Source organism: Eptesicus fuscus, chromosome 16, assembly GCF_027574615.1.
Source record: "Eptesicus fuscus isolate TK198812 chromosome 16, DD_ASM_mEF_20220401, whole genome shotgun sequence".
Classification (NCBI taxonomy): Eukaryota; Metazoa; Chordata; class Mammalia; order Chiroptera; family Vespertilionidae; genus Eptesicus; species Eptesicus fuscus.
The window spans coordinates 1,918,896-1,935,609 of record NC_072488.1 but is presented as its reverse complement, the minus strand read 5'-3'; the positions used below and the strand labels follow the sequence as shown (position 1 = coordinate 1,935,609).

Genomic DNA, 16,714 nt, shown 5'->3' with positions numbered 1-16,714 from the left:
ATTCATTGTATGGATATACCACCTTTTGCTTATTCCTCCATCCATTGGACATTGAGTTGTTCCCACTTTTTGGCTGTTGTGAATAACGCTGCTGTGAACACTCGTGAACACGTTCTTGTTTGAGCATATGCTTTCATTTCTCTTGGCTGTACACACGGAGTGGGATTGCTGGGTCATATGGTAACACTGTTTCCATAGTGGCTGTACTTGGCATGCTCACATTTTACATTTCCTGCATTGAACAGTCCATGGTACATTTGTACCAGCAGTGCATGAGCGTCTGATTTGTCCACCTCCTCGCCAATACCTGTTATTGGGTGTATTTTTTATTACAGTCTTCCTGGTGGGTATGAAGTAGTGTTTTCTTGTCGTTATTATTTTTCATTTTCATGATGGATATGGATATACGTGTGTGTATGTAAATTTTATCTTTTGAACCTTTCTCACAAGCTGTTTGGTTCTGATGAGACCAATGTCCTTACAGAGTGGAACTTGGGTTTGAAATAACAAACATTCTTTTGACTTAACATACCTTTTGAGTATGTTAGTTCTGATTTACAGTGACCTTGCAATATTGTAAGGGAAGGTATTTGTTCTTTCCTGTGCACAGAAGATGTTAAGGAAACTAGAATGAAAAAGCATCAGAACAGAACTTGTCTAACTTTCCTGCTGTCTGCCCGTCACCCAGCATGGTTGGTGTTAACATAAATATTTTGAATCAGTGAATGGAAAAGGATATGCATTTTCTCTTCTGGTTCTTCTAAAAGGTTTCATAACTTGTGCAAAATAATGCCCTTATTCATGTACAGATAAAAAAGTGAATAATCCATGTATTTATTTACCAGCATAGAAACAATGATAAAAATTGAAATGGTTTATTTTCTATAAAAATGTCTAGCCAGTTTACTTAGCCTGGAAATGAATGTTATCTGCAAACAAGGAAAGGATGTAAGAATTTGATGTTTAGGAATTTTTATATTTTCCATCTCAATTATATTTTTTCTATTTTAGCCACTTTGGAGACTAATTAATGATACTAAAGACAAGAGAATATTAGTTTATAAATCTGAAGATATCAGGAATGTTTCACGGTTGCACTCCTCAAAAGTGTGTGGTTACATAAAGGCGGAAAATGAAGGTTTGCTTCCAGAAGGGCTGGTAGCTGGAAAGGCACCTGATGGTAAGACTTAAAAAACATATTTCAAATAAGAAACAGGCACTGCACTGTCTTCAATGGGGGTGTTAAATTGATTTGTTTTTAAAGCATGTTTCTCAAGAAACTATAGTATTTGGCTTGAAAATAGTTTTGTTCAGAAATTTTTATGTTAATTCTTTTGCATATAATATAACAAATGAAAACACTAGAAAACAATGGTAACAGTAAAGATTAGACTTTAAAAAAAGTTTTGGGAAAGGAATTGAATAATCTGAGGGCAAATATTTATTTTTTTTTTGCAGGTATTTAAAAATGACAATACTGTTGTAAAACAATCTTTAAATAAGTTGATAAGACATTACTTAGTAGCAAAAAAGCTCTTTAATGTTTGAAAAGATTAAGCTGATCAGTTTGGGGCAGATCCATTTAGCACCTTTTGAAAACAACCATGTTGGAGAAATAGTCTATTGTCCTTATTTTTAAAAATCTTAGAAAATATTACTAGCATTTTAATATATAAACTAGAGGCATGGTGCATGAAATTCGTGCACAGGGATGGGGGGGGTGTCCCTCAGCCCAGCCTGCACCCTCTCCAATCTGGGACCCCGGGAGGGATGTCCGACTGCCTGTTTAGACCTGGTAGTCAGACATCCCTCTCACAATCCAGGACTGCTGGCTCCCAACTGCTCGCCTGCCTGCCTTCCTGATTGCCCCTAACCGCTTCTGCCTGCCAGCCTGATCACCCCCTAACCACTCCCATGCCAGCCTGATTGATGTCTAACTGCTCTCCTGCCAGCCTGTTTGCCCCCAACTTCCCTCCTCTGCCGGCCTGGTCACCCCTAACTGCCTTCCCCTGCAGGCTTGATCGCCTCCAACTGCCCTCCCTTTCAGGCCTGGGTCCCTCTCAACTGCCCTCCCTTGCAGGCCTGGGTCCCTCTCAAGTGCCCTCCCTTGTAGGCCTGGTGCCTCCCAACTGCCCTCCCCTGCTGGCCATCTTGTGGTGGCCATCTTGTGTCCACATAGGGGCAGGATCTTTGACCACATGGGGGCAGCCATATTGTGTGTTGGAGTGATGGTCAATCTGCATATTACTGTTTTATTAGATAGGATAGAGGCCTGGTTCATGGGTGGGGGCCAGCTGGTTTGCCCTGAAGGATGTCCCGGATCAGGGTGGGGGTTCCCTTGGGGCGTGGGGCGGCGTGAGCGAGGGGCCTGTGGTGGTTTGCAGGCCAGCCATGCCCCCTGGTGACCCAAGCGGAGGCTCTGGTATCTGGAATTTATTTACATTCTACAATTGAAACTTGGAAGCCTGGAGTGGAGGCCAAGACAGGCCAGGGTGTGTGGAAAATTTTGCTTCCTCCATTGCCAGGGGCAACCCTAGCCTCCCGCTCTTTCAAGCTCCGTGGCTGCCGCCATTTCTGTTTGGATTTGTTTACCTTCTATAATTGAAACTTTGTAACCTTGAGTGGAGGCTTAGGCTGGCAAGGGCAGGCGGAAAGCTTGGCTTCCTCCATTGCCTGGGAAACCCAAGCCTCCCTCCTGCTCTCTGTGGCTGTAGCCATCTTGGTTGGGTTTATTTGCATACTCACTCTGATTGGCTGGTGGGCGTGGCTGATGGGTGTAGCGGAGTGATGGTTAATTTGCATATTACTCTTTTATTAGGTGGGATTCTTAAACAATTTGATTATTTGATAAGAAAACCTATTAACACAAATTGATTTTTAATGTCTGATTACCTTGATATTTTTACCATTACTTTGGTTAATTTGTGGACTTCTAGAATAGAATGAGAGCTTCATAGCTGAGCAACAAATAGCTGATTGCTTTACTTTCAAGTACTTTTAAAGTTGCCTCATTTAAAAAATTACAGGGACACTTTCCCTTGGTTTTGAATTTTACAATTTAAAAAATATATATATTGATTTTTTTACAGAGAGGAAAGGAGAGGAATAGAGAGTCAGAAACATCAATGAGAGAAAAACATTGATCAGCTGCCTCGAGCACACCCCCTACTGGGGATGTGCCCGCAACCAAGGTATATGCCCTCGACTGGAATTGAACCCAAGACCCTTCAGTCCGCAGGCCAACGCTCTATCCACTGAACCAAACCAGTCAGGGCAATTCTACAATTTCTTTTAACCTTTTGCACTCGGATGTCGAGTGTGACTCGACACGGATAGCATTAGAATAAAGGAATCGAGAAAAAAGCAAGCTAGTGCAAAGGGTTAAAAAGTATTATTTTATTGCTTTCAGAGAGGAAGGGAGAGAGGTGGACACATCTATTGACTGAGCCAAACCAGCTAGGACTTGAATTCTACAATTTTAAAACTTCATATTACTTTTCACTTTTCCTTCAAATTGTTTTTTTGTTTGTTTGTTCAAGATACCTGTAAGGAAACTAAACTCATGTAATGTTTGTTTCCAAACTATGCTAGGTTTGAAGTGTTACTATAAAAAAACTCCTTGTTTTGATGAATTTTGATTTAATAGTGCATACAAATTCATATTAGAGCCTGTTCACCGGGTAAAGAGAAGAGCTGACCCTAATCCCATGAAGAACACGTGTAAATTATTGGTGGTGGCAGATCATCGCTTTTACAAGTACATGGGCAGAGGGGAAGAGAGTACCACCACCAACTACTTAGTAAGTATTTGATCCTGGAGAAGGTAATGGACAAAACACTCATGTAGTAGTCTCACTTCATTAGGGAGAGGACTGCTATAATTTGAAACATAAAGAAATGGATCCGTTTCAGATGCCATATTATTTCGTAAAATATTTGAGGGCTATCTGAGATTCTTGCATTACTGCATAGAGATTTTAGTTTCAAATTTTTGAAAACCTGTTTTACCTTTGAACTATTATTTTCTGCACATTAGAGTTTTTATAAATATTAGGTTTAGGGCGAGTTCATTACATAGGCCTCTCTTTATCCAAGTGAATTCTTTGAAAACGTTACTGCTATAATGACAGCGATCTTATTGGGACACGTGACTGTTGCTCTAGACTCTAGAGTCTAGAGTGGAAAAAGTATTTGTATGAAGAATAAACATTATGCTAGTTTTTGTAATTGGTAGAAACTTTTATAATGGCGTTTTCTCTAAATGATTTTTGCTTATATGCATATTTCAGAGAAGATGGGTCAGTTTGGTTTGTGCCATAAAGTAGTTAATTATTGGGCTCTGAGTGAAATAGATGGGACTTTCATGCTCATAACCACCCTTCGGGCTGAGCACGAAGAGGAGATTACAGAAGTGTTGACACTGGGTTTTTAAGCTTTTGCGATTGTAATTTTGAAAAGTCAAAGGAATCAGATTTCGTTGACATTTTTTATTAGTATGACCTCATTTGTCATGGTAACTTGGCACTGACCAAAATGCTGTTTAGGAACTAAGAGAAGGCAGCTCTTCATGAGCAGAGTCTGGCTCATAAAGACGTCTTGCTCATTGCCTCGCAGTTGCCCTTCTCGGCCATGCCCGCCCTCACCCTTCTCCCTTCTCCTCCACGCCAAGTGAAAGGAGTCATTGTCAAGCTGGTAGGAGCAGTGTGTGAAGTCACTAATTTTTGCTCTTATGGAAGAGATATTTCCTGAAAAAGTTTCTTAATAGGGCTTTGTATTAAGGAGTTCTCTTAATTTGCTGCTTCTTTGTTCATGACACCAAGAATATTAATATAATGAAAGGTTTAGTCTTAAAATTTGCATTTCTTGGTCTTTCAGTTACTCTGTCAGTGGTTCTCAACCTTTCTAATGCCTCGACCCTTTAATACAGTTCCTCATGCTGTGGTGACCCCCAACCATAAAATTATCTTCGTTGCTGCTTCATAACTGTAATTGTGCTACTGTGATGAATCGTAATGTACATATCTGTGTTTTCCGATGGTCTCTGGCTCTACAGTCACGACCCACAGATTGAGAACCGCTAGCAGGGTCGCCTAAGACCATCGGAAAACACAGATATTTACATGACGATTCATAACAGGAGCAAAATGACAGTTATGAAGTAGCAATGAAGATAATTTTATGGTTGGGGGTCACCACAGCATGAGGAACTGTATTAAAGGGTTGCAGCATTGAAAGGTTGAGAACCACTGCTCTAAGCAAAGAGCAGTTTCCTACCTATAACATGCTTTGCAGTTGCCCAAACAAACCTCATCTCGCCAGTTTTGAACAATAAAAAATTCTCTTTGAGAGGAGATACTGTTGAGTGTTTTGTTTGTGGTGTGAACCCTCTTTGTCTAGCAGCCTTCCCCTCGCTAACCGCGCCCCTCCCCCCCCAAAGTGAGAGCACAGGGGAAGGGGGAGGGGGAGCCTCATCTTCCTGGCCCTCTGCCCGGCCCCCATGCGCACTCTGCCCAGGGAGGGGGGCCACGCTTAGCAGGCCCAGCGCTGCTCCTCACTCTCCGAGGAAGGCGTTTGAGGAACTTGCCAAGAGACCGAGTGAAGACTGAATATTCCTTAGAAGAGTCTGTTTTAGGTAAATTGATTGACTTCATTTTCATTTTTGTAACTGACTGGAATGGCAGGTTTTAAAAAAACCTGTTACTTGGTATTTTGGTTCCATATGCAATTGATTACTTGATTTACACGAGGGTGCACCACTGTTTCACTGTGGTAACAAGACTTTATTTGGGGCTGGGGATAACTTTGTCAGCACTGTCAGTGATAAAGAACAACATTACGCTAGTTTCTGTAATCGGAAGAGACTTGGATAACGGCGTTTTCTCTGCACTGGTTGCGTTCTCCTGCGGGGTTCATCACGTGCAGAGCAGTAAAGGTCTACATACTGTCTCCTCTCACACACAGATAGAGCTCATTGACAGGGTTGATGACATCTACCGGAACACTTCCTGGGACAACGCCGGTTTCAAAGGGTATGGGATCCAGATAGAACAGGTACTTACCCGTGCATGTGGCTTACATACCCCGCTAAGGTCTGTGATGTAAATATTCGTCACTTCAGATGTAATCATAAATATTCTCAAATGCCGTAATTCTTATCTGTAAAATTGCAGTGTTTTTATATTAATTATTTGTAGATTATGCACTTTTCTGTTCTTAAGCTTGTTTTAGGCAAAAAGCCTTCTTGCTGCTCTGAGCTCTCCCTTCTCTGAATTCAGGGCCCTTTTATCCCCGCCCTGTTTTCCTTGCCTGTGACCATGCTTATGTCTTTAGTTAAAATCTGTAGTCAGAAGAGTTGCTCAGAACTCCTGTGTGCATTGCAAGGCTCTTATGCATACAGAACCAGGAGCTCTTTCTCCCAAACGTCCTGATTTCTCATGTCTCATTCATAGAGTATGTCCAGCCCAGCTCGTGTGGCTCAGTGGTTGAGCATCATCCCATGCACCCAGAGGTCCCGGTTCGACCCCCGGTTGGGGCATATGTCCGAGTTGCAAGCTCAATCCCCATAGGGGTGCACATTGTGTTTTGTTTTGTTTAATATCTTTATTGATTTCAGAGAGGAGGCGATAGAAACATCAATGATGAGAGAGAATCATTGATTGGCTGCCTCTATTTTAAAAATAGAATATGTCCAGCCACAGTGTATTAATGTCATCTTAGTATCTCATAGTAAAAATTGTTCCAAATTGATAAGACTAATTAAAAAGACTGTTCTGAAATTGGGTATTGCTCTGGACAAACACTTTGATATGGAAATTATTGTTTATATTTTTTCCAAGGCTTTGATCTGAATTAACCATATTCTTAAAGGCTCTGTAGCTAGAATTTAGAGAGTAAAAAAAAAAAAAAATCCTTGAAATTATACATCATTCTTATAATTGTTAAACTTTTATATACTTGCATAAAACTAAGAGAATTATTTTTCCCTTTTCCCATTCTTTTACTTGCATTTTCTTTTTTTAAGTTATTGTTTGAATAGGTAACATATACATAAGGCACAAAAGCCAGTGACAAGTAAGTCTCCGCAATCTCTGCTCATTGTCAAACCAGTTTCTTTCCCCAGAGACACCCATGTCACTAGTTTCATGTGTACTTTTCCAGAGGCCTTTCTGCATGTATAGCATGTGTGTGTGTGTGTGTTTGACACAGTGGTGGTGTGCCGTACTCTGGACCATGCTTTTCCATTTCATGACTGTGTCGGTGACTACCCCACTGCGGCTCCAGTAAAGCTGCCTCACTTGTTTAAAACAGCTGCGACTTGTTTGAGTTTTAGGGGATCCGTAAAGAAAGCTTGTTTTTTTTTTGCTTTGGAACTTGGAACCAGTTGAAAAAATCGGTGTGATATAGGAGATAAAAATATCAGCTCCTTTCCTGGCACCAGATGGGCTGGAAGATGTGGGTTAGATGGGCAGTCACAGTGGGCTTCCTGCTTCATCCCAGAATTGGTCTTGACCACCCATCACCAAAGCTGCAAAGCGCACCCCGGTGCGCTTCCCACGTGGTGGCAGAGCAGAGCAGAGTATGCCCTCCACAGGCAGGCAGGGCCGGAGACCCCGAGCCACCGTGCCGAGCACGGCCCTGTCCCTGGCTCTGTGTGAACGAGCAGGACCAATAGCATCTGTACGGCACGAACAAGGAGCTTTTCCTCCTGCTTACAGTGACGCACACCCTGTTCGGCAGCTCTGCAGCACTGACTGGAGTGGAACTAGGTATTTTAGGCTAATGGAACTGAAGTTCTCGTTTTCAACTAAATATAGAGAAAATGAAAATTTGGGAGCACATTTATAAATTTATAAATCATTCGTTGACAAGTTTTCCATTATCATCTGCTTCTCACTTTGCTTTTAAACATTAATTATTTAGGGCTGAAGGATTTTATGAAATTCTGGTTCCAAAACTTTTTCTAGAATTGGCTTTTATTGAATATCTGAACAGTGCGGTATTCAGTTTGTGACTTTTTCTGAAGTGTTCTAAGTGTATTATCTCTTTAAGTATAGATTCTCATTTTCAAGTCTCCAAAAGATGTAAAACCTGGTGAAAGGCACTATAATATGGCAAAAAGCTACCCAAATGAAGAAAAGGATGCCTGGGATGTGAAGATGCTGCTGGAGGTAGGTGGGGAGCCCTGGACGTGACGCTGTTGCTACCACTTGTGATTTCTGCGGGGGCCACGTCTGCTGACGAAGGGGCATGTTAGCAAAGGGGCTTGGGAACCGCCGCAGCCCGGGCAGCTGGGCAGCAGTCGCCTGTCCCCGCAGCAGGGCCAGCAGCCGGAGCGGCAAAACGCTGTGCCCACGGGAGTGCTCAGAGCAGTGCGCTGACCCCTGACGTCTGAGGGCCCAGTGAAGCCATGGACAAGAAACTCGGGGGATGCCCAGTGCACACAGTTTTGTATCATTTTGTTGGTTCCAGTCTCTTGGGAACTGCTCAGTGCGTCTCTTAGGTCAGTGATCAGTGGTATGGAAAGGAATCAGGCGGCAGATTTATAACTTCGAGATCTAGAAGTTCTGTTCAAGAATTCTAAGCTTTCGTGTTTTTATTCTGGGAATAAACCTAAAGATAGTGAACCTGAACTCTCACCGGGGTCTGATGTAGCCTGTCTGCACATGATGTCAGTGTCTGAGTTTGTGATTATATCGCTTTGTAAAATGACCTTCTAGGAAATGATAGTGTTTATCTTTCGGTAGGTTGGTAATGTATCAGTTGCCTCGTGGTGCTCTAACAAATTACCACAGATTTAGTAGCTTAAAGCAACACTGTATTTATTTAATAGTTTCCATGGGTTAGTCCAGGTACAGTGTGTGCTTCATCCGTATTCTCTGGGGAGTCTCACAGGCCCAAATCCAGTTTTCAAAGCTTGAATGGAATTTCAGAATATTATCAGCTCTTTAGCCAGGTTGTATGTGCCCTGACCTGGGATCAAACCCACAACCTTAGTGTATTGGGATGACGCTCTAACCCACTGAGCTACCTGGCCAGGACCCTGCTGTTGAGTTTAAGCATTTTAAAAATCATGGTATTTTTTAATTGGAAGCTGTGGGTTGTTGTAGGAGAGGTTTCTACTAAAACCGTTAAGAGTTCTTGAAATACTTGAGAAGCCCTTGTCTTGGTGTGAAGTTCTGAGGCCCTGAGAGAGGTAGGTATCCCAGTACTGGGTCTGACAGATGTGGAATGTCCCCAGTGCTGGGCTGTACCTCTCACACCAACCCTCGGTTCCTTAGAGCTGCTGTGAACAGCTCCCAGCCCCTCCCTTTGTGTCCCCACCCCTGCAGATGAGGTCTGCCCCTCACCTGTGAGGTAGGTGGGTGTGAGCTGTGGCAAGGAGCATTGCCCTGCCCCGCCCGCACTCTTGGGTGCAGACCGGCAGTCATACGGAGCTGATCGGGAGGGAACACTTAGTTGAAACATCTTTCGATGCCATGTCCTTGTTAATCTAATTAAGAATGCTTTGCTTTTTAAAGCAATTTAGCTTTGATATAGCTGAAGAAGCATCTAAAGTCTGCCTCGCACATCTGTTCACGTACCAGGATTTTGATATGGGAACTCTCGGATTGGCTTACGTTGGTTCTCCCCGAGCAAACAGTCACGGCGGTGTTTGTCCAAAGGGTAAGTTTCCCGTTTGCCGTGTGACTGGGAACAGCAGGCTGATTGGCTTATATGGAAGCTCTGTACTGAACAAGCAATTTGTCTGTTTTCCCTCTAGCTTATTATAGTCCAATTGGAAAGAAAAATATCTATTTGAATAGTGGTCTGACCAGCACAAAAAATTATGGTAAAACCATTCTTACAAAGGTATGTTCTTTTATTTTTTAAAAGGATCGATGTTTAGTTTGTTGTAGTTGTTATATATTTATGTGGATGTCTTCTATAAAAGAGCAATACATACTAGGTTGTTGTTGGTTTTTTACGCCTAAACACATGTTCTCTGGTGAGAAATCTGAAAGTAAAAGGTATAAAGAAGAAAATAAAAGTTACTGGTCAGACTCCTTCTAAGACCCACTGGGCCATTGTTTCCGGAAGCTGTCCCCCAGGCCCTCCGCTGCCCGCTCTGCGGGGCGGTGTGCTGGCCCTGCATGGGGCTGTGGTCTGCAGTCCCCCGGACTCCTTTCCGGGCCCCCGTTCTTCCTCTTCTTGATTAATACCAGCATTTTGGTAAAAACCCTCAGGAGCTTCCTAAGCATGGTGCCTGGAGGGAGACTCCTGAGACTGTGCATATCTGAAAATGCCTCACCCAGCCCGCCAGCCTGGTGGTTTGGCTGGTATATTCCCAGCTCCCTCCGAATGTGAAGGCATTGCTCCATTGTCCGTTAGTGTTTTGTGTTACTATTAGAGTCTGAAGTCACTCCAACTTTTGATGTGACCTGTTTTTTCCCTCTGGAATATTTTAGGATCTTGTTTTTGCCCAGATATATCCATTGGGAATGTGTTAGGCATATTCCAGAAAGTCCACAGAACAGAAACTGCAGTAAGCAGTGCCTTAGTTAGCTAAGGGGTGTGGCTCAGGCGAGAAGTGGGTGGGCGGCGTTCTGAGGTGCTCCAGCACGCCGATGCTGGCCCGGTCTCCCCCTCTGTCCTGGAGCCGTTGTCCTCAGGTCACAGGATCGTTCCCTCCTGTGCTGCGGAGAGGAGGACGGAGAGAGCAGAGCCTGTCCCTTTTTAAAACTGGTCTGGCGTCCCACCCACCAGCTCTGTTTATAGCTCAGCGACGGAGCCGGTCCCTGGCTGCCCAGATGCTCAAGGGAGTGTGGGAAGGGGCTGTTGGAGCTGGGCACATGGTCCTCTGGGCAGAGTTAGGGTTCTGTCAGGACCCATTCATCAGGGCCCCTATTTAAGACAGCGGGCGCCTGGCCAAAGCCGGTGGTGGTTGGGTATCGGCAAGTAATGTTTTCTTTGCATGATCTTTAAGGAAGCTGACCTGGTTACAACTCATGAATTGGGGCACAATTTTGGAGCAGAACATGACCCGGATGGTCTAGCGGAATGTGCCCCCAATGAGGACCAGGGAGGAAAATTCGTGATGTATCCCATAGCTGTGAGCGGAGATCATGAGAACAATAAGGTATGTGTCTGGGGGCGTCTTGACGTGGTTAGGAAAGAAAGCGGCTATTGAGTTACAACCAGAGCGCAGAACGGGTCCGTTCAGGGTGGACTGCCCATTACCAGTCCCTGGAAACTCGGTTGTGTGTTGGGAGTGAAGTGTGGCCATCACATCCGGTGAAAGCTGTTGTCTGGGCTGTTTGTTATCAAGATTGAGCATGTGCGTTTGAGCTGCTGGAAGCTCAGCCACAGGTCGGGTTGGTGTTGCAGTTCCAGACGGCAGGGTCTGGTGGGCTCAGGGCGTAGGTGGAAACTTCGGTCGTTCTCATTTACAAGCTGTCCTTCATTTAAGCCCTGCAGTCCTTCGCCATTCGCATGTTTTCATAAACTGTTGCCACAGAACACGGAATTGGTCAGCTCCGAGCCTCCTGCGGGCAGGGCCCTGTCTCTGGTCGCAGCTCTGTCCCCCGTGTCAGGTAGGGTAGGTGGCACCTGGCCAGTGTGTTGGTACGGATGTGGGCGGTTCACTAGTGAGGGTTTCTGATACACGCGGTGGGCTGGGGGCATTGTGAACAACCGCAGAGACGTCAGGAGAGAGTCCCTGGATGGCTGCTCCTCTCCCTGTGCTGGAGCTGAGGGCGGCCGGCAGGGTGGTGAGGAAAGCCGCTGTCGTGGCAGAGTGAGCGAGGGCGGGAGGGGCTCGGAGCCGGTCTCCAGGCGGGGGAGATGCTAACGTGTGTCCTCCTGTGTGGGCCCGGCCCTGCGGAGTCCACTGAACGCTCGGAAGGGCCTCTGCAGAAGTGCGGTGAGCTCTGCTCAGGCGGAGCTCTCGGAGAGCGCTCTGGCCGTCCCTTCTGTGCGCTTCAGCGCTCACACCGCCTTCCTCTGGGCTGGGGTGAGAGAAGCCATTCTAGCAATTTGCAGAGAACTGGAGACCCCGCCTCAAATAACGACGCCGAGTTCCCTGCGCCTCTCACGCTGCCTCACAACGCCAGAGGGTGTGGCAGCTGGCCCGTCAGAGCGCCTGGCTGGTAAGCCTGTCGCGTTCAGGAGGAGCCACGTCCGTGGTTCTGGGAAGCGAGGGTAGAGGAGCCTCTGAGACACCGGTCCCCTTCAAACTGTTAGCATCTTGGGGACCCACGAGAATGTTTAGAGCAGCCGTCGCCAGCTGCTGGTCCGTGAGGTCCGAAAGGTTGGCGACCGCTGGTGTCGATGACAGTTTAGAATTAATCTTTCAGTAGACTGTGTAAGACTGCTTCTCCGTAAGCTCAACTGTTTAAAGTCTTTAAACATGGCTCATTCATACAAATAGCCAGGGCAGGGTGGTGAGCCGGATCAGCCGGTTGGCGTGCCTGCACGTGGTGTCGCAGAAGACGAAGGTCCGTGACGGTTCGCACTGACCCCGGCGGTGCCAGGCCGAGGAGGCGCGGCTCGTGGTCTGGTGGAGCTCAGATCCTCCACTCGTGCCCGACCGCTCCTCCTCTCGACGGCCTGGCCGGGGGGTTTGGGCTCGGCCTGCGTGCAGCTTGCCTTCCTGTGAGGAGTTTCAGACTCTTCACCAAACCCGCACCCGCTTCTCAGCCTTCTACGGAGGGAGAGGACTGGGTCCCAGGCGGAGGCACTTGGAGGGATGAACTTGACACGCCTCCAGGAGGCTCCGAGGACTGGAGCATTCAGAGTGAGAGGCGGTGCACACACAGGAATGGGTTCTCACTGGCTCGGGCCCTTCTTCCTCTCAGATGTTCTCTAACTGCAGTAAGCAGTCCATCTACAAGACCATCGAAAGCAAGGCCCAGGAGTGTTTCCAAGAGCGCAGCAACAAGGTGTGTGGCAACTCGCGCGTGGACGAAGGAGAGGAGTGCGACCCGGGCATGATGTACCTGAACAACGACACCTGCTGCCACCACAACTGCACGCTGAAGGCGGGCGTGCAGTGCAGGTGGGCCGCCCGGGGCCGGGGCTGGGGGCGGGTATCCAGGTCCCGGCAGGTTGGAAACACAGGGCCTTTGGAATTGGTGCGAGGACGTGTGTGCCGGGTGCATGTATGTATGTGTGTGTGCATGCACAGGTGTTTACCCTGTGCCCTTGACAGCAAGAAAAATGCTTCCTCCAAGCAGTCTTTTTTTTTTTTTTTTAAATATATTTTGATTTTTTACAGAGAGGAAGGGAGAGAGAGGGATAGAGAGAGAGAAACATCCATCAGCTGCCTCCTGCACACCTCCTACTGGGGATGTGCCCGCAACCAAGGTACATGCCCTTGACTGGAATCGAACCTGGGACCCTTCAGTCCACAGGCTGACGCTCTATCCACTGAGCCTAACCGGTTTCGGCTCCAAGCAGTCTTGACAGCCTGTCAAGGAATCCCTCCTCTCGCGCACTCTGCTACCGAGCGGAGACTCCCCAGAGCAAGGATCGGTTCTGAGGAAACAGATGTCGGGGAGGACGGTTGATGATTCTCTTCTTGGCTGCATCCTCTGTAATAGCCGGTACTGGATGTCATCGACACGGCAGTCCTGGACATAAATGAACTGTGTGTGTCCGCACAGTAGCTGAGTGTTGCACCGTTTAATGGCTTATGTGGAGGAAGCAGGTTACAGTTAGAAGGCACCTCTGCTGCCATTGTTATGTCCCCTGAGAGCCAGGGCCTGCGTGGAAGCAGAGGGGAAAGCTTGTTTATGGTGAATAACAGACTTGACTGCCTACATGCATATCAACATGTAACTACTCAGGGAGGAGGGCTGGGCTGCTGAGTTTGTTGACCATGATTGCCTTGCAGGCCAGCATTCTCTTTTAAATTCCTGTATTATGTATATTAAGCTGATGAAAACCGAGGGCCCAAGATGTTTTAAAGACGAGTCACTCGGGCCAGCCTGTGCTGTGGTCTGCGTTGCCCTGCCTGATGCCACATCAGGACGGGCAGACAGAGCACGCAGGTGGCGCCAGCTCCTGGAAGTCGGTTATGCAGGAGTGGGCGACCCAGCGCGGCGGCCTTGCCCTGCGGCCGATCCTCAGGGCCTGGACCCGGACTGCGGTGCTGGCTCTGAACTGTCCTTAGACTGACCGGTCCCTGTCTGCTCCTCTGCAGTGACCGGAACAGCCCTTGCTGTAAAAACTGCCAGTTTGAGACTGCCCAGAAGAAGTGCCAAGAGGCTATTAATGCCACGTGCAAAGGCGTGTCTTACTGCACAGGTACGGCCTCTGCTGGTTCTGGAAGACTCTGCTCAAGAGGGGAGATGCGTGTTTGGGAACCAGGCTGTTGCACTTGCGTGAAAGCAGCCCCTCTTCCCCTCCAGGCGGAGCTGAGTGTGCGCCTTAGTTTGCGGCTCACTGTCAGCGTCCTGCAGACCCGTTTGCTTCATTCCAGTTCCCCTTCCGCCCCTTGCCCTCCCCCGCTTCATTCTCTTCCCTCTGTAGGCATCCCTTCTGCTGTGTTTAACGTTTATCTGGATATGTGTATATCCTTGAAACATGATGTGCTCTTTCGTGTCTGTGTGTTTTTAACATGCCAAAATGGTATTCTTCCTTAGATCTTTTCAACTCAATACCATGTTTACAAGTCACTCTGTTGCACTGCATGCTATCCATGTCTGTATTGAGTTCATGTTGGGGGCACCTGCCGAGTGCTCGTCATGTGATGATCTCACTCACCGAGCAGTGGCCGCTGGGATAGCCGTCATCTGGACACCCGGGGCAGGGCTGCGCTGACATCCTTCCTGCGCCGGTCTCAGCCGTGGGCAAAGCGTGTGTCAGTGCCAAGTGCCCGTGGGCGCCTCTGTCCCCATGTCCTTGCCAAAACTCTTATTTTTTGCCAGTTTGATGCTTGCAAAGTGATTTCTCATCTTTATATACAATTTCTTGAACATCTCTCCACGGGGAGTGCGCTTTTAGTCTACCTGATGGCGCTAGTGTTGGTGTTGTTAGTGGTGATAGTCCGTACGCATGTATTACATGTCTGTTAGGTTTCACAGTAAAACGGTAAAAGCCGATGCACGGCAGGTGTCTGGCTGAGGTGAGGCCGGGAGACTGTGGGCATTTGGGGCCTTCGGGCCTGGCCCTCTCCCAGAGCTCCTCTGCTCACCTGCTGATGGGGCACGGCGTGTCATCCTTGCCCGATGGGTCACCTTTCCCTCTGCCAGCCCGGGCTCCGGTCGGGACCATGCGTGCGGCGTGCCCTGTGGACCTGGAGGCGTGACTCACGGGGCCTCTGCTGGTTGGTGCTTCTAGGTAACAGCAGCGAGTGCCCGCCTCCCGGGGACGCCGAGGATGATACGGTGTGCTTGGACCTGGGCAAGTGCAAGGACGGCAAGTGCGTGCCCTTCTGCGAGAGGGAGCAGCAGCTGGAGTCCTGCGCGTGTAACGGTGAGACGTGTCCCCGTGGCCTTGCTGCGGGGAGGGTGGCCTGTGTCTGCCCGGCCCCGGCCCTCACTTGGGGCCCTGACGGTGTCAGCCCTCACTCTGCTGAGGATGGGGCGAGCCCAGCGCCGTCAAGGGGCGTGCAGGGGCGTGGGGAGCACCTCTGGGTTCAGATCCTGGCTCCGCCATCTTGTCTGTGAAAACCAGCCCATGGGCTCCCTTCCTGCCACGTTTTCAGACCATGTGGCCAGTGTGGGGCGGCAGGAGGGAATCTGGGTGACGGGTGGTGGCTGTGTCTTCGCTGCTCCTTCCCGTGTCAGACACGCGTGAAGGCAGCAGGAGCTGGGACGTTGGCATTGAGCTGTGGTGCCCCTTCAGCACCTCCCGGAGAGCCGGTTCCGGGACGGCCGTGAGGAGGGTGCTCGCCGCCGGCCGTGGGCCAGGCCAGGGGCCTCCTCAGTGATGGTTGGCCACACGGTGCTGGCCTCTGAGACCTTGTCCTCAGGTTTTCACGGTATCTTGGCGCCGGCTCTGAGCTTCCTGCCCCACCGCAGGGAGTTTGTTGGTATCAAAACCAAGAGCCCAGAAACCACGCCCCTGGGCGGGGCCTCGCATCCCCACAGCGGGGTCCGGTCTCCGGGTCCGGTCTCCGGGCGGAGTAGCGTGTAAATAAGGAGGTAACGTGGCAGGTGCCGAGTAAGCGCTCTGTTGAGGGTGGCAAGAGGCTTAGGCTGCCCCCAAGCCGCACAGTCAAGGCCCCGGAAACGGTGGTGAATGAGCGGTGGCCAGGCCGCTCTCCCTGGAGGTGGTTTTTCCTGTTCCCGGTGTCCTAGCTGATCTCGGGGACTGTCACTGCCCACTCGCCCCGGTGAAGTCTGTCCCGACTCAACTGCCGGTGACTGGCTGGGCGTTTCTGCCGTTGAGTGGGTGCCAGTGGCTTACCTGAGGCCCGTCACTCCGTCCCCTCACGATGCCGGAGGCTGGCCTTGGGGAGGGTGGCTGTGCGTAGACCGCCGGGCCCTGTCACTGGTCACTCGGCCACACCACAGGGTGGCAGCTCCGTCCCTCTTGTCTAGCTGGAGCCCTGGCCCTCCAGGGTGTCCTTGCCGTGAGAGAGAAGGGTTGAGAGCAGCAGTATAATAATGTTGGGATGAAGGAAAACATTTTGCATTACGAAGTACAGGGAATAATTTGGTTTTTACTCCAAAAAAAGGAAACTTCTGTGTAAATCTTTACTTTGTGGCCTCTACTCCGGACGGAGGGGCGT

The 16,714-nt window shown here is 48.5% G+C and overlaps 1 protein-coding gene across 2 annotated transcripts in view; it reads left to right on the top strand.

Annotated features, from left to right (window-relative positions):
* ADAM17 (ADAM metallopeptidase domain 17) overlaps positions 1-16,714 on the top strand; it is a 39,313-nt gene that overhangs the window by 16,461 nt on the left and 6,138 nt on the right. The window contains exons 5-14 of one of the 2 annotated variants that reach the window (XM_008162422.3): positions 1,012-1,180; positions 3,667-3,800; positions 5,962-6,051; positions 8,055-8,168; positions 9,519-9,663; positions 9,761-9,849; positions 10,964-11,116; positions 12,834-13,033; positions 14,180-14,283; positions 15,319-15,453. In XM_008162422.3, the coding sequence (XP_008160644.2) occupies positions 1,012-1,180; positions 3,667-3,800; positions 5,962-6,051; positions 8,055-8,168; positions 9,519-9,663; positions 9,761-9,849; positions 10,964-11,116; positions 12,834-13,033; positions 14,180-14,283; positions 15,319-15,453 (1,333 nt within the window). Of the gene's footprint in view, positions 1-1,011; positions 1,181-3,646; positions 3,801-5,961; positions 6,052-8,054; positions 8,169-9,518; positions 9,664-9,760; positions 9,850-10,963; positions 11,117-12,833; positions 13,034-14,179; positions 14,284-15,318; positions 15,454-16,714 lie in introns of those variants that run through there. The other variant, XM_054727972.1, reaches the window with a different exon arrangement.